The sequence below is a fragment of the Micromys minutus genome, assembly GCF_963924665.1.
Source record: "Micromys minutus genome assembly, chromosome: 13".
NCBI lineage: Eukaryota > Metazoa > Chordata > Mammalia > Rodentia > Muridae > Micromys > Micromys minutus.
In genome coordinates, this window is record NC_137982.1 from 10,939,823 (window position 1) to 10,957,590 (window position 17,768).

General features: G+C 44.0%; 1 protein-coding gene across 1 annotated transcript in view; it reads left to right on the forward strand.

The window, feature by feature from the left end:
• The window catches only part of CNTRL (centriolin), a gene marked incomplete at its 5' end in the record, with an annotated part of 65,540 nt that overhangs the window by 43,853 nt on the left and 3,919 nt on the right, over positions 1-17,768 (forward strand). Inside the window, 13 exons of the mRNA XM_080927439.1 lie at positions 535-665; positions 785-925; positions 1,037-1,163; positions 1,316-1,480; positions 2,120-2,279; positions 4,536-4,651; positions 4,740-4,957; positions 10,648-10,805; positions 11,958-12,031; positions 12,919-13,107; positions 13,473-13,698; positions 14,197-14,402; positions 15,402-15,542. Of these exons, the coding sequence (XP_080783565.1) occupies positions 535-665; positions 785-925; positions 1,037-1,163; positions 1,316-1,480; positions 2,120-2,279; positions 4,536-4,651; positions 4,740-4,957; positions 10,648-10,805; positions 11,958-12,031; positions 12,919-13,107; positions 13,473-13,698; positions 14,197-14,402; positions 15,402-15,542 (2,052 nt within the window). The remainder of the gene's footprint in view (positions 1-534; positions 666-784; positions 926-1,036; positions 1,164-1,315; positions 1,481-2,119; positions 2,280-4,535; positions 4,652-4,739; positions 4,958-10,647; positions 10,806-11,957; positions 12,032-12,918; positions 13,108-13,472; positions 13,699-14,196; positions 14,403-15,401; positions 15,543-17,768) is intronic.

Genomic DNA, 17,768 nt, shown 5'->3' on the forward strand with positions numbered 1-17,768 from the left:
TATACAAGTTTTCCTGTCATCAAGTTAATATCAGAAGTAATGATCTATTTTCAATTCCTGGGTCATAGATTTCTATTCATTTAAGTACCGCCAAGTTGAAATTGAAAGAAAGGTTCTGAGATGGTCTTTGCTGGTGCATTACCTCTGTGGACTACCGAGTGAGCAGTAGTAGCATTTTTTTAGGCCACAGTACAGAAAAAAGCCAAAGAGGGAAAGTAACTTTCTAAGCATTTTTGAGCACCATTTCCTTTAGCATCCCTGGCAGCATCCCTGGCAGCCCTGAGAAGTGGTGTTAAAATGCCTTACACATGCAGCCCAGAGTGCATAGTTGAAGCTCTGCCTTCTCTATAGAGTTCTTTTGCACAGTAATTATTTGCTTCTGGATAATTTTCTAAGCATTAGAGATTCACAGCAAAGGAATGTTTTTACATTTTTCTGTTTTATCTTGTTTTCTAATAGTTGTCCAGTTGATACTGCCAATAACTATAGTGAGTACTGCAGCCGAATTATTTTTAATGATAGTTTCTTTTCTAGACAAAGAGTGCTGTTGAAAAGTTCACTGATGCCAAGAGAAATTTATTACAAACTGAGGCGGATGCTGAGGCATTAGAAAAAAGGGCCCAGGAGACTGCACTTAACCTTGTGAAAGCAGAGCAGCAACTAAGGTGGGTGGAGCTCCGGCCTTTGGGGCGGGTGGGGCCCAGGTGCTAAGGGCTGAGCCACTCGGAGGAATGGTTCTTCCATGCTATGCACTAAGGGCCAGGGGATGAATGTTCTATTATAGATTGCTCCAGGCCGATGCAGAGGACTTGGAGCAGCACAAAATCAAACAAGAAGAAATCTTGAAAGAAATAAACAAAGTTGTAGCAGCCAAAGATGCTGATTTCCAGTGTCTAAATAAGAAGAAGGAAAAACTGACAGAAGAGTAAGGCCATTGAGGGGTAGGGTGGGGTGGGATGGGAATCGTGTCCTGGAGCAGCTGTGGGCATCAGGCTTCTTTAGAGGAGGGCTGCTGAAATCCTGCCCTGCTATGTAGGCTTCAAAGTCTTCAGAGAGACATCGAGGCAGCAGAACTCAATGAGGATCACCACCTTCAGGTCCTTAAAGAATCTGAGACTCTCATTCAGGCCAAGAGAACTGAGCTGGAAACACTGAAAAGCCAGGTATGACAGCAGACACCTGGAAATGAGTATTTTTGAATGAATTTTGAATTGCAGACTGAGGTTTATTTGCTTGTAGAAAAGATGGAAAAATACAAACCAAACTATAAAGAATACATGTGTCCTCGAGTCAAACTTGCCATCTCCCTTTTCAGGTGACAAGCCAGCAGCAGGAGGTGGCTGTCTTAGACTCACAGTTGGGGCATAGAAAGGAGGAGCTGCTTCTACTCCAGGACAGCCTCATCCAGGCAAAAGCTGACCTCCAGGAAGCCTTGACTCTGGGAGAGACGGAAGTTGCTGAGAAGTGCAGTCACATTAGGGTACGTTTGTCAGTAGGCTTTCTTAGGTATTTTAGAGTGTTCCTGGTTCTTCCCAAATGGAGATGGAAATACCCCCTATATAGCACCATTTGGGGTGTTAATATATTGGCACGGAGGCAGTAAAATGGCCTCTGGATTCTCTTGCTTCTTGGCTTTCTCGTTTGTTTCCTATTCAGGAATGCCCATATTCCAGTCATGAGCAACATTGCATCCTGCCTGTTTCTTGTGGTACAGCCACAAGCCACCTCCTGGGGTTTTGGTTTGTTTGTTTTCTAAGCTGCTCTTAAGGAGTGTCTTTACTTGCATTTAATAATAGCTGCCTATGTCCTGTGCATCTCAGTTCGGACCATGTCTGTGTCCCCAGCCTTCTGCCTCTGACAGTCACTGAGGCTGGGAATGGCCTTTGCATGGGGTAAATGGCACAAACACATCTGCATGCACATTACATCGTAGATAATGTAATGTAAAAATATAGTGCTTTGCTTAGCACCAAAGGCAAAACATTGTGATTTAATGTGAAATGTAATGTAAATTTAAATACAAATTAGATGTATGAGATAGAACAGTAACAGAATTGACTGGTGTAAAGGGGATTTTGATTTGTAATTCACAAAAGATATGACTTTTATTTAAACACAGGAAGTAAAATCACTTCTGGAAGAACTAAGTTTTCAGAAAGGAGAACTGAATGTCCACATCAGTGAAAAGAAGACTCAGCTCACGCTTATAAAGCAGGAGATGGAGAAAGAGGAAGAGAATCTTCAGGTAGTTTTACAGCAGCTGTCGAAACATAAGACTGGTGAGTTTAAAAAGCAAGTCACAGAATGTGAGGCTGGCCATATCTGCATGGCAGGTCACAGCCAAGTGCAGCCAAATCCACGTCTGAACTGTAAGCTCCTCATGGGCACATTGTAAAAGGAGCGTGGTGTTTCCTGCTTTTTTGTTAAGGATTATTTAAAGCAAAATAACCATATTGGTGCTGATGAGGCGGAAGGGCTCTCACAGCTGGTGGGAGTATAACTGAGATGCTTGGCCAGGGCTTCAACACTCCACACATTCAAGCTTGCAAAACCAAAGTGCCAGCCTTTATATGTGCCACAGCAAGATTTACACTTCCTAGCTGGAAAGAAAAGGCTCATGTTTACACTTCAATGGTGTGTAAAAATATGAGGTGAGTTGTGAACATGGGAGAAAGTCCAGTTATTTACTTACTCATGTTACCCTGTTTTCTTTTATGTGTGTATCACAGCCCGGGGGAGAACGTCACATATCCTTTTGGGTCACTCTCTGTCTTATCCTATTGTGACAAGGGCTCTCACTCAGCCTAGTCCCAGTGATCCTCTTGTTTCTGCACACCTCCCCAACATACACATAGAGCGCTGCAGTTATAGATGTCCACCAGCAAGTCCCACTGACCCTTCTGCCTCTGCACTGCACCCCACACCCTACACGTGTACACACAGAGTTATTGGCGCATGCACAGCCACACCCAGCTTTTTGTGTAGGTGCTGGGATCCAAACTTGGGTCCTAATACCTAGACAGCAAATGCTTTTGCCTGCAGTGTCCTGGAAACCTGACCAGGGCAGGAAGAGAATGAGGAAAAAGCAGCTATGCAGACTGGCACAGAGAAGGGGGATCAGGTGTGTCAAGCTCACTCTGCTAGAGCAGCACCCATTACACAACAACCCAGCTCCTCAGTGCATTTTATAGAGCAGTGCAGGACAGAATTTTGTGTAACCTGTTTGGAATTTGCCAATGTTGTTTAGGCAGCCATGTGGTTGGGACTTGGTGAGTATAGCTCTGCTATCATATCTAGAGGACTCAATCTCTCTATAGACTCCCCAGTCCTCTGGCTCTTATCTCTTTCTCCCCGCTCTTCTGAGATGTTCTGAAGGGGCCCAGTCTCCTAGGAGGTCTCTGTAGGCCTGGATAGCAGTCTCAGACAGTCATCGTCTGGGAGGACACAGCTGCAGTAGCCTGTGACACACCGTCAGCACTCACACTGGCTAGGGGAAGGAAAGCTTCACTCTGTCATGTCAACTTGCTGTCCAGAGCTTCCCAATCCACCTGAGGCTTTAGATCTTGACCCTTGACTGTGGGTGAGGAGGCCATGTCCATGCCAAACACCCCAAAGTGCTGTCGTCATTGTTAGATTCCGAGTTATTTATTACATTGTCCTGTCGTGTGTGTGTGTGTGTGTGTGTGTGTGTGTGTGTGTGTGTGTGTGTCTGTGTGTGTGTGTGTCTGTGTGTGTGTCTGTGTGTGTGTGTGTGTGTGTGTGTGTAACAGTGTGGTCAGGACGGCTTTGGGAAGTTGAATCCCTCATACTCATTTCTTAGCACATTATTTATTAGTACTCACTATTGGCTGTTGGGCTGATGCTGCTTTTCCAGGTTTTCTGCAGAGAATAAATACCCATACTTTCAAGTTTTTCCTATCTTTTCATATAAAATTGCTTTGCTCATTCTATGTGGACATAAATGTTCCTAGAATCAGAAGTTTACTGTTTTTGTTACAATGTTTTAAATAAGTTAATGTTGGATTTTTTTTTTTTTTGTTTGAGGGTTTTTGTTGTTGTTTTTGTTTTTGAGACAAGGTTTCTCAGAGATCCACTTGCCTCTGCCTCCTGAGTGCTAGGATTAAAGTGCACCACCAGTGCCCAGCACAGATTGGTGGTTTTGGTTTTTGGTTTTTTTAAGATGTATTTATTTTATTTATATGAGTACACTGTAGCTGTCTTAAGACACACACCAGAAGAGAGCATCAGATCCCATTACAGATGGTTGTGAGCCACAATGTGGTTGCTGGGAATTGAACTTAGGACCACTGGAAGAGCAGCCAGTGCTCTTAACTTGCTGAGCCATCTCTCCAGCCCCAAATTGATGTTTTTAATAGTACTTTCAAGAAGATCTTTCCTTTACAGACATTTATCATTTAGGCAACACAACAAAAAAACATTTTTTTTCTCTTTCTGGTCAGTGAACAAGGAGTCATAGTTTGTTCTGTTTTGTTTCCTGGTTCACAAGCACTGACCCTGCTTTGTCTCTCTGTCAGAACTAAAGAATGTTGCAGACATACTGCAGCTTGAAACCAATGAGCTACAAGGTCTGAAGCTACAGCATGAGCAGAAGGTGGTGGAGCTGGAGAAGACTCAGGTCGACCTGCTGGAGGTACGGAGGAAGGCCTCTGAGCCTCTGAGACTCTGCCACCTCAGCCTTTCTCTTCCAGGATGTCTGAATCTTCTTTTCTCTGACTCAGGAGAAACTAGAGCTAGAGAATTTGCAGCAGACAGCTCAGCAACAGAGAAGGGAGCTAGAGCGGCAGAGACAGCTCCTGGAGAGAGAGAGGCGGGAGACAGAACGAGTGAGGGCTGAGACCCAGGCACTGCAGTCCTGCATCGAATGCCTGATTAAAGAAAAGGAAGATCTCCAAGAGCAGTGTGAGAGCTGGGAGAAGAAGTCTTCCCACGCCAAAAGGTGAGGGCAAGGATAAACATGTGGAGGGTAAACATGGGGGTGCATGTCTGTAATCACATTGCCCACCAAGTGGAAGCAGGAGCGTTGCTGTGGGTTTGAGGCCACCATGCCTACCCAACAGGTTCCCAGACGGTGTGGCACACCATTAACCCCAGCACTCAGGAAGCAGATGCAGTCAGATCTTTGAGTTCAAGGCCTACAATGAGCTCCAGGATGAGTCAGAGCTACACAGAAAAACCTGTCTTTAAAAACAAAACAAAACAACAAAAGAGCAAAAGTTATAACAAAACAAAAAAACTACTAAAAAAAACAATTATTGTACAAACTTGATAGTATAATTTTCTGCTATTGTTTTTTTCTTGGTTACTTTTTCACTAATGTTCTACCTTAAGAGCAGTGTTAACAGACGACCTAGCCTGGGGTAGACAGGAGGCTCAGTCAGGAAAGCACCTTTCTTTTTATTTTATTTTATTTCTTTATTGGATATTTTCTTTACTTAACATTTATCCCTTCCCCTTTCCCCTGCCTCTATGAGGGTGCTCCCCCATCCACCCACTCCCTCCCATCTCCCCACCCTGGCATTCCCCTACACTGGGGCATTGAGCTGTCACAGGGCCAAGGGCCCCTTCTCTCCTTGATGCCCGATAAGGCCATCCTCTGCTATATATGTGGCTGGAGCCCTGGGTCCCTCCATGTGTACTCTTTAGTTGGTGGTTTAGTCTCTGGGAGCTCTAGGGGGTCAGGTTGGCTGATTTAATTGTTCTTCCTATGGGGTTGAAAACCCCTTCAGCTCCTTTAGTCCTTTCTCTAACTGCTTCATTGGGGACCCTATTTTCAGTCCAGTGGCTGGTTGAGAACATATGACTGTAGTTCTCAGACTCTGGCAGAGCCTCTCAGCAGACAGCTATATCAGGCTCCAGTCAGCATGCACTTCTTGGTATCCACAATATTGTCTGGGTTTAGTGACTGTTTATGGGATGGATCCCTGGGTAGGACTGTCTCTGGATGTCCAGCAAAGCACCTGTCAAGCATGAGGACTTGAGTTCAGTCCATGTTAAAGCAAAAACAGCAGACATGGGGACAGGTGTGGTAACCCCAGCAATGGGGATTACATAGAGACAGGTGCATCTCTGGGCACTGGCCTACCATCCATGAGCCGCGGGCCAGTGAGACCCTGACTCTAAAGGAGCAGCACGTTAGCAGCTCTTAGACCCCCGAGCTTGTCCTCCAGGTCGCAGTCTTGCTGGAAATAAACAGAAACATTTTGTTCATTGATATAAGAAGACAGATTGTTCCCAGATTGATCTGTATATTCAAAACAGTTGCAGTCAAAATCCCTTTAAGTTTTTTTCTTTTCCTTGTTTAGAAAGTTGTAAGTTGGTTCTAAAATTTATTTTAAAAATGCAGAGGACCTACAATTTATAGAATTCTGTAGACATACCATCAAAAAAAATTAGAAACTGAGAGAGGATTTAAGACTGACACACCTGATTTTAGCACTTCATATAAATGATAGTAATCGAAACCCTATTGGACTTTACAGCAGGTAAGTGGATCCAACAGAACAGGGCACTGGTCCTCACCCTTCCTTATGCTGCGACCTTTAATACACTTCCTCATGTTGTGGTGACCCACAACCATAAAAGCATTTTCACTGCTACTTTATAACTGTAATTTTGCTACTGTCATGAATCATAATGTAAATATCTGTGTTTTTTTGGTGGTCTTAGGTGATCCGTGTGAAATAAATCCCCAAATAGTTGAGACTACAGGTTGAAACTGCTGGAACAAATGTCCAGAAATGAACTTTGATGTATGAAGCACAGATTTTGAGAAAGATTGAAAGGCATCTTTTCAATAGAGAAGTAGTTTTTTTTAGAATTATTGCTAAAAGGATTGAAAATTGAAAATATGATCCATATGATGGCTCAGCAGTTTGACTGCAGGCTGCTCTTCCAGAGGACTTGAGTTTGATTCTTACCACCTAACATGGCAACATACAACCACGTGTAACTTTGGTTCTAGGCAATCTGACACCCCCTTCTGGCTTCTGTGAGCACCAGGCATGCAGGTACTGTATAGACACACATGTAGGCTAAACATGCATACATATAAAACAAGCCAACAGAATGCCTCAGTCGGTAAAGGTTCAAGCCTGGTACAGCCTGAGTTTAATTCCCTGAACCTTCCAAATAGGAGAGCACCAGCTCCTTAAGTTGTCATTTTATCTCCACACATGTGCCCATGTGCCATGGCATATGCATACCCCCTCCCCCACTGAATAAATTATACAAAATAAAATGAGCCATAAATGTAAATGTTAAAATATAAAATGCAAAAGAAAGTAAGATCTTTGTGACTTTGGGTAGGACAAAACTCTTCTTAGTTTAGATTCCAAAGTACTATTCATTAAACACACACACACAATAAAGCACAGGGGTATAGAGATTGCTCAGTGAGGACCTGGATTTTAAGAACTAGCACCCACCTAAAAAGCTGGGCATTGAGGGGTGGAGATAAGTGGACCTCATAGGCCAACTGGCCAGCCAGCCAGTTTAGCCAAAAGAATGAGTTCCAAATTCAGTGAGAGTATCTATTTCACACATGCCTGTACCGGTAAGCACACCTTATACGCATGCATTCACACATATACACAAAATTAAACAAATAAAACAAGACATTTAAAGCTGACAGGACAGTGGAGATGAGGATTCAAAGCCCAACAACAATCCTGATGACCTTAGGTTAGTCCCGAACCTAAGAAGGATGGATGCTCTTAGTATACATCTGGGATCCCACCACTCTTGTGGCAAGATGGGAAGTGGGAATAGAAAAACCACATGGAAGCCCAGCTAGCCTGGAGAACATAGCATAGCAGAAACATGAGCCAGGGCCAGAAACCAGCTACTGGAAGCTGTCCTCTGTCCCGTGCTCAGATGAATGCACAGTGATCTTTTAGAAACTAGACAGGTGTGGTGGCACTTGCTTTAAATCCTGTACTCAGGAGGCAGAGGCAGGTGGATCTCTGTGAGTTCAAACTCAGCCTGGTCTACATGGTTTGAGGATAGCCAGGGATATGTAGAAAGATCCTCTCTCAAAAGGCCAAAAATAAAAATAAAAGCTGGACATTTAAAAGATCACTCCAAAAAACACTACTAAAACTAAAGAAAAGCACAGGACAACAGATAGGAGAAAAGACTTTGAACCAGATACGTAACATAGGACGTAGGTCCACGAAATGCATGGTATAAAAAGTCTTCAAAACTTGATAGAAAATAACCTACTTATTTTAGAACTTCTAGGGGAATCACCATCCCTGACCTCAAGCTGTATTACAGAGCAGTAGTGATAAAATGTGTATGGTATTGGTACAGAGATAGGAAGGTAGGTCAATGGAATAGAATTGAAGACCCAGAAGTGAACCCACACACATATGGTCACTTGATCTTTGACAAAGGAGCTAAAACTATCCAGTGGGGGGGGGGGGAAGCATTTTCAACAAATGGTGCTGGTCCGTCCACCTGGCAGTCAGCATGTAGAAGAATGCAAATCTATCCATTCTTGTTGCCCTGTACAAAGCTCAAGTCCAAGTGGATCAAGGACCTCCACATAAAACCAAATACAGTCAAACTAGTAGAAGAAAAAGTAGGGAAGATCCTTGAACACATGGGCATGGGAAAATTTCCTGAACAAAACACCAATGGCTTATGCTCTAAGATCAAGAACCGACAAGTGGACCTCATAAAATTGCAAAGCTTCTGTAAGGCAAAGGACACTGTCATTAGGACAAAATGGCAACCAACAGATTGGTTTACCAATCCTACATCCAATAGAGGGCTAATATTCAATATATACAAAGAACTCAAGTTAGACTCCAGAGAATCAAATAACCCTATTGAAAAATGGGGTACAGAGCTAAACAAAGAATTCTCAGCTGAGGAACATCGAATGGCTAGACGCACCTAAAGGAATGTTCAACATCCTTAGTCATCGGGGAAATGTAAATTAAAACAACCCTGATATTCCACTTCACACCAGTCAGAATGGCTAAGATCAGAAACTCAGGTAACAGCAGATGCTGGTGAAGATGTGGAGAAAGAGGAACACTCCTCCATTGTTGGTGGGATTGCAAGCTGGTAACTGCTCTGGAAATCAGTCTAGTGGTTCCTCAGAAAATTGGACATAGTACTACCTGAGGATCCAGATATATCACTCCTGGACATATACTCAAAAGATGCTCCAACATACAAGGACACATGCTCCACTTTGTAGCAGCCTTATTTATAATAGCCAGGAGCTGGAAATAATTCAGAAGTCCTTCAACAGTGGAGTGGATATAGAAATCAGGTACATTTACACAATGGAGTACTACTCAGCTATTAAAAACAATTACTTCATGAAATTCTTAAGCAAATGGATGGATCTAGAAGATACCATCCTGAATGAGGTAACCCAATCATAAAAAAAACAAAAAACAAAAACACCCACGGTATACAGTCACTGATAAGTGAATATTAGCCCAAAATCTCAGAATACCCAAGATTCAATCCACAAACCACATGAAGCTCAAGAAGAAAGATGATCAAAGTGTGGATGCTTCAGTTCTTCTTAGAAGGGAGAACAAAAATATTCTCAGGAGGAAATGTGGAGACAAAGCTTGAAGAAGAAACTGAAGCAAAGGCCATCCAGACACTTCCCCACCTGGGATACATCCCATATACAGCCACCAAACCCAGACAGTATTGCTGATGCCAAGAAGTGCATGCTGACAGGAGCCTGATATAGCCTCCTTTGAGGCTCTGCTGAGTATGAAAAATACAGAGGCGGATGCTCACAGCCAACCATTGAAGTGAGAATGGGGTCCTTAATGGAATAGTTGGGGAAAATAATTGAAGGTGTTGAAGGGGTTTGCAACCCTATAAGAACCACAATACCAACCAACCAGAGCTCCCAGGGACTAAACCCCTATTCAAAAAGTACACATGAATGGACCCATGGCTCCAGCTGCACATGTAGCAGAGGATGGCCTTGTTGGACATCAGTGGGAGGAGAAGCCCTTGGTTCTGCCAAGGCTCGATGCCCCAGAGGAATGTCAGGGCAGGGAGGTGGGAGGGGTGGGTGGGTAGATGAACACCCTCATAGAAGCAGGAGGAGGTGGGTGGGGGAGATGAGGGCGAAACCAGAAAAGGAGATAACGTTTGAAATGTAAGTAAAATATATCCAATTAAAAAAAAAAAAGAACCTACTTTTTTTTTTAATGGGCAAAAGGTTTGAACATATATTTTTATAGAAGCTATATAATGGGAATAATCATGAGGGAAATCCAAGTTAGAACCACAGTCAGTACTGCCTGGCTGATACGTGAAGACTGTTATGCATGTAGCTGTGTTTCCTGCTTTGTCAGTAATGGATGAGTTAGAAGGCTGCTTACCACTCAGTTTTATTTTGTTTTGTGTTTGAAATTTTGACATGTGTTTTTGTAAAGCTTTAATTTAGTGAATCTTTTTTTCCCTCTTAAATCTATTTGGAAGTCGTAATGTTTCTTTTAAAAATGAATTCTGGCATCTTCCATCTCCAGCCATACCCTCACCCTGACGTCCGCTGCCTGCACTGTTGAAAGCAGTGCTGCTGCCCCTCATCCACGTAGTGTGGGAGTTTTCTGTTTAACAGTCTGCTTCATTCTGTGGTAGAGTTTTAGCAGCTACAGAAGAAAGCAACAAAACAGAGCAGACCAACCTAGGGAAGCTGGAACTGAGTGTCAGAAAGCTGCAGCAGGAGCTGGAGCACCTCAGCCAAGACAAGGTTGCCCTACACAGTGATGTTTCTGAGGTACAACAGCAGCTACAAGGTAAGGAAGGGAGTGAACTGGAGGCCATGACTCCACCCACAGCCTTGCCCTTGGGTGATGTGATAGGTGCAGGATAGTGCATGAGATTTCTTTGTAAAGTTAGATTATGGATTTAATTATACCACTCTGTAAACATACTAAGTCTAAATTGTACACTTTAAGATACACATGGTACATGAATTTCATCTTAAGCTGTTCTTTTAAATCTAATTTATGTTTCTAAGGGAACAGTTTAAAAATAAAGCAAAAAGAAAAAAAAGAAAGAAAAAAGATTAAATACAAATCAGTTACTTTTGGGCAGTGAGGTGGTTCTGTAGGTAAAGCACTTACCACCAAGCCTGACAGCCTGAGTTCTGTTCACGATCACAGTAAAAGGGGAGAATTGAGAACTGATGCACAGATGTTGGCCTTAATCCTCCACACTGTTGGATGGCACACTCACACACACTCACACAAGTGCACACATAGTAATGACAGCCCTCAGGTCATACTGAAGGCAGTAGTAAAAATGTCTTTTATTACCACATATTTTTGATATTTATTTAGGAGAAATGGTTAAGTATTTATAGCTAATGATGTGGTTTTTGAGCATTTATTATATTCTAGTCATAATGTACGTACTGTCTCATTTAATCCATGTGATACAAATCTGGTAACGCACCTATATTCCAGCATTCAGTAGGCAGAGACAGGAAGAACATAAGTTCAAAGCTTACTGGGCTGCATCATGAAACTGTATCAAAAATAAAGTCTTCACAGCATTTTTGACATAGAAATCAGTATTTTTCCCATTTACAGATGATGGTATTAAGGGTTAATTTTCTTGTGATTTGCTCAAGATCACATAGTTAGTAATAGATATCAATTTATACATTGTCTTCATGAAAGAGTGTACCAAATCTTACATTTCTAACAGCAATGTAGAATATACTCATTTTTAAACCATACATCACACCAAAATTATTAGCTAAGTGTTTATGAGATTCTGTAATATAGGAATATTTTTAAACCCCACAGGGTTATGCATCTGTCTTTGGCATTATTGATTTAACAGTAAATTCAGTTCTGATGTACTTTAATGGGGATCCAGTGTGTATACATAGGTGCCCTATGTATACTTACAGATAACATTTTATGAATATGTTTTGGTAGATAAACGGGAAGCTATAAACTCCCTACAGGAGGAGCTGGATAATACCCAAGACCATTTGAACCTAGCAAAGCAGGTAAGGCTCAAAGTATAACTGGTTTTTTACAGTCTACATTCCAGTCCCATGGGGCTCCTTACACAGCATCATAAGGTCACCTACATAACACTATAGGCCCACCTACACAGCACCAGAGGGCCTCATTACACAGCACAGCCTTCAAGGCATTGGTCCTTGGGTAGTTCTCTAATCTATCTCAGCTCTTGATTGAGTTTACCCAAAGCTAAGAGGTAGGGTAGTAGTTATACCAGAATCAAACAGCATTTCCCAGAAACCTTAGTGGGGATGCTGGGATGTAGGGATTCACGTGCAGAGCAGCTGTCCATCCAGAGCAGAGTCTGGTCAGGCGTTGACTAGTGCAGCTTGTGGCCCTGTGCTTTAGTTGAGCCTGTGAGAATAGGGCTACAGTTTGGGTTTCAGAGGACTTCAAGCAAATTAGATGAAACACCTAATTTCTCTTCAGTTTCTGAGACATAAAACTTTTAAGACAAAAAAAAATCTTCAAGAAGTCAGATTCATAAATTCTCTTGTGTAAAAATTTTTTCAGAATTTTTTCTAACTAATTTTAAACTTGTCTAAATATTTGAGATAGTAACAAAACAAAGCTTAATTCTTGTGTTTAGCACCTTCGTTTTCTTGGCAGTCCTGGGTTACTTGCAAATCAGCGCTTATTCCTGTCTTGGGACAAGGCATCAAAGCTTTCACTGAAGTTTCACTATTGTACTTGCTAGGTGCTAAGAGAAAGAAAGCCAGGAATTAACTTCTAGTCCTGAGCACCTTTCTTTAAGTTTGCTGAGAGGATACAGGGGATGGCACTTTTCAGGCTTGGTGGGTTCTGAACTGACACTGGACCTTAGGAAGTGGCTTTGTGGGGTGTTTCAGTGTCAGTGTTCTTTTGCCTCAAGGACCTGATCCACACTACCAAGTGCCAGAATGCTCTGCTCAGTGAGCAGGCACAGCTGCAGAAGGACATCAGCAAATGGATCACCCGATTAGAGAGCTGCCGGAAAGAGACAGAGACAAAAGAACAGCAACTTCGGGAGCTTCAGGATGAGATCAGAGAAAGCAAGCTCCAGCTAGACCAGCAGGAAACGGTACTGTACTCAAAGGGGTCGTTATTCCTTTATGGGGCTCTGTATCTCCCTCTCCTAACCCCAGCTCAGACTGCCCCATGTGTACCTTCTGTGGGACTCTGTTTAGTGTAATTTATAGACTGTTAAACCATCCAGCACTGGTCCTGTAAAGAGCTTAATGGCCACATGCTAATTAATTAGCAACTTGTAGCCTCTTCTCACAGTGGCCAGGTGGCTCCCCAGCCCCTGCTTCATCTTTATGACATTTGTTCTGTCGGTCTGTCTCTCTTCCCCCTCTATAAGCACTTTTCTCTTAGGAACTGGAATCTGAGGACCATCTGGGACATTTGTTCTTTTATGAGCGACTGAGGTTATTTTCTATTCAGATGTTTCAAAAACTCCAGAAAGAAAGAGAAGGTGAGGAACAGAAGTTAGAGGCTGGTAAAGTGTCACTGGAGCAGCAGCAGGGGCAGCTGGAGAGGGAGCTGATGGACCAGAAGAGCAAGTTGGAGCGGCTGCTCACAGACGTGTCAGCAGCTGAAGGACGCCTCAGGACCCTGCAGGAAGAGGAGCGGAGCACTGAGAGCCTGCAGAAGCTGCTGTCCCAGGCCAGTACGTTCACCACAGGCATCGGGTGGGAGGGCTGTCCTGGAAGAAGGAAGGCAGCAGACCTGTCTTTACGGTGAGGTTTGGCCCTGAGACTGGCCAGTGTGTCTCTCCATGCCCTTGTGCCTCTTTCAAGAACCTTGCATAGGAGAGTAAAACATTGTGATGGCACGTTAGAGACTCTGAAGGACAAGTTATTCAGGAGCTGTGCAGTGGCCTCAGCTATTGAGAAATAGTATCTGCAGCTGAAGATTGGGCACATAGGCTATGTCAGAGTTGGGATTTACTTTGGAGTCATTTTGTTCACTCTCTTGGTGAACCTTTCTTGAGCCTGTGGAGTGGGTTGGGGCAGGCCTGTGAGAGCCAGTTCTAGAGGAAAACAGCAGAGTAGGGAACATGCCACTTGCTAATAGGCAGCCTGCCCATGAGGAGCACAAATCACTGCCCACAGCTGGCCCAGGGCCACTGGCCAAACCTAACAAGTATTGCTCATTCACATTCCAGAACAGCAGCTTTCCGAACGGGAGCAGCAGCTAGCAGAGAAGTCAGGTGAGCTGCTGGCCCTGCAGAAAGAGGCTGACGCTATGCGGGTAGACTTCAGCCTACTGCGAAACCAGTTCTTAACAGAAAGGAAGAAGGCAGAGAAGCAGGTGGCCGGGCTGAAGGAAGCACTGAAGGTCCAGCGGAGCCAGCTGGAGAAAAACCTTCTGGTGAGTATTTGCTGCCCTGGGAGTCTAGAGAAGACAATACGGGTTACACTGACTTGATGCATGCATTTGATTTACACACTGCCTCACTATGAAGAAAATAAATTATCCATCAACCCAAGCCCTAACCCAATGGTTATTGTTGAAGCACACAGTGTGACTTGGTCACTAGTCCCAGAGCGGCAGGGAGGCCGTCCTGTGGACAGCACCGCACAGTAGAGAGCTGTGCACTCACTCCGCCCACTGCAGGCTCCGGGGACTGGGTTGGTAGGCACCTTTGCAGAGCTGCCGTCAGCTTGTTTGTGACATTCTGCCCTTTTTGGTCAACATTGGTTTTTTTTAAGCATATAAAACCAGGAAGCCTGATCTACCTTGCTTTTACCCTTGAACTAAGGGGGGCCAGGGAGGCAGTCACATCAGTCAGAGCGGTGAGTACAGTGGATTCCCAAGAATGGATCTTTTCAATACTCTCTGGAGGGATTAGTGGAACACTATTGTATAAGAGAAATCTGATGCATTTTCTAGAAGGTAGTTTGCTTTCAACTAGGACTTGAACAGGACGATAATACACAGATTTAGATGTCTAAAATTTAAGCTGCCATGGTGGCAAACTCCTTTAATCCCAGCACTCAAACCAGGGACCTGAGGATCTCTGTGAGGTCAACATGGTCTTACATAGTGAGTTCCAGGACAGCCAGAACTGCACAGAGAAACCCTGTCTCAAATAAGAAACGATAATCCCTACAACCCATGAAGATATTGTTGCCTTTTCATGGATCACTAATGGGGCTGAGGAATGGGAGAGTAACTTGTCAGAGGTAGTGCCAAAGATTGGACTTCAAACTCTGGTTCAAATTCTCCCAGTCACACTACACCTGCCTCCAGAATGCTCCATTTTACAACTGTAGAAACTGAGGTCATTACATTGTTAGTGAGTGTGGAACCCAGTAACCACACCTGCCCAGATGTGACCACAAAGTCCTTTGCCTCCCTCTGCAATAGGAGCAGAAACAGGAGAACAGCTGCATGCAAAAGGAAATGGCTACAATTGAACTGGTAGCCCAGGACAACCATGAGAGGGCCAGGCGCCTCATGAAGGAGCTCAGCCAGATGCAACAAGAATACCTGGAGCTCAAGAAACAGGTGTGCACCCCGGAACCCCAGCTGGCTAGCCTGGACCATGTGGGCTCAATATACTCCCTCCTGCAGGGCGCAGACAGGGTTTGTTGCTGTTAGTATCTCTTTAAGGGGAGTGAGGGAGTTGTGGAAAGCTGATTGTGAGTGTTTAGGTTAATTTTTTTTTCAGCTTTAAAATTTAGACATAAGGAAAAAGGGTTGGTTGAAAATATACTCTTAAAATTAAATCAACTAGCTTTTTAAAGTGATATTTACTTAGTTATTGTTATATATGGGTGTGTGTGTGTGTGTGTGTGTGTGTGTGTGTGTGTGTGTGTGTATGTGTGTGACCCCATACACTGGTGAGGGTGAGGTCAGAAGACAACCTGTGGGAGGCAGGTCTCTTCTTGGAGCTGGGTTCTGGGGATTCAGTTCAGGTTGTCAGGATTACCAAGTGTCCCGTCTGCTGAGCCAGCTACACTGGTTTTAAATATGTGTGCAGACACAGGACCTGAGTGTGCAGGTCCACGTGTATGGGAGTTGGAGAACACTTTTGCTCTCAGGAACACCAGCCATATGTTTTTACATAGACTGGCTGGCAGTGAACCCCCGTGCCCAACATGTTTATGTGCATTCTGGGGCTTGAGCACAGTTCCTCATGCTTATGAGTGCTTTACTGACTGACCAACGCCTCCCTCAACCCCTTGGCTGACTTTTTATGTTGTTGTATGCATGCTCACACGTGCACTTGTCTGTAGCAATATACATCTGTATACATACATGTGGAGGCCAAAGATCAAACTCTGGTGTCATTCCTCAGAGGATGTTGTCTTAATCAGGGTTCTTTTCCTGCACAAACATCATGACCAAGAAGCAAGTTGGGGAGGAAAGGGTTTACTCAGCTTACACTTCCACAATGTTGTTCATCACCAAAGGAAGTCAGGACTAGAACTCAAGCAGGTCAGGAAGCAGGAGCTGATGCAGAGGCCATGGAGGGATGTTACTTACTGGCTTGTCTCCCCTGGCTTGCTCAGCCTGCTTTCTTAAAGAACCCAAGACTACCAGCTCAGGGATGGCTCCACCCACGATGGGCTGGGTCCTCCCCACTTGATCACTAGTTGAGAAAATGCCTTACAGCTGGATCTCATGGAGGCATTTCTTCAACTGAGGCTCCTTTCTCTGTGATAATTCCAGCTTGTGTCAAGATGACACAAAACCAGCCAGTACAGATGTCCACCTTGGTTTTTGACAAGATTCCTGTCTTAAGAGTTTCTATTGCTGTTCTAACATCATGACCAAAACAACTTGGAAAGAAAAGAGTTTATTTCAGCTCACCCTCAGGTCACACTCTATCCCTGAAGGAAGTCAGGGCAGGAACTCGATGCAGGAAGTGAAGATGTCATGGAGGAAGACTGCTTACTGGCATGCTTCATGGCTTGCTATGACTGCTTTCTTTCTTTCTTTAAAGATTTATTTATTTTATATATAAGTACACTGTGGCTGTCTTCAGACACAGCTGAAGAGGGCATGTGATCCATTACAGATGGTTGTGAGCCACCATGTGGTTGCTGAGAATTGAACTCAGGACCTCTGGAAGAGCAGTTAGTGCTTTTATCCTCTGAGCCATCTCTCCAGCCCCCAGACTGCTTTCTTATACAGCTCAGGACCATGGGCCCAGGAGTGGCACCACCCACAGTACGCTGGACACTCCCTCTCAGATCAATCATAAACATGCCTGATGGACTCACCTACAGGCCAGTCTTATGGAGGCTCAATTGAGAGTCCCTCTTCCCAAATGACTATAGCTTGTGTCAAATTGACACAAAACTAACAGTCTCTCACTGGGACCTGAGGCTTACCAATTAGGACAGACCCCATATGTCAACCTGTTTTTATGCCCTCCAACACTGGGACTACAAGCACATGCCACCCACCATACCTAGCTTTTTGAGAATGCTGGAAATCAAACTCTGTACTGACTGAACCATCTCCCCACCTTTTTTTGTTAGAGTATTGTTTGGTGTGAGTGCGGATGTTGCATGCACTTAAATGGTTCGTGAGAGGCATGGGAAGGACACTGCTCTTACTGCCTTAAGACAGAGCCTCTCACTGAAACATAAGCTCACAGTTAGGCTAGGCTGGCTGGCTGGCCAGTGAGCCCCGAAGACAACCCATCTCTACTCTCCCAGTCCTGAAATTGCAAGCCTGGTCCCCTCGCCCAGCCTTGTGGGTTCTGAGGATTGGATTCAGGTC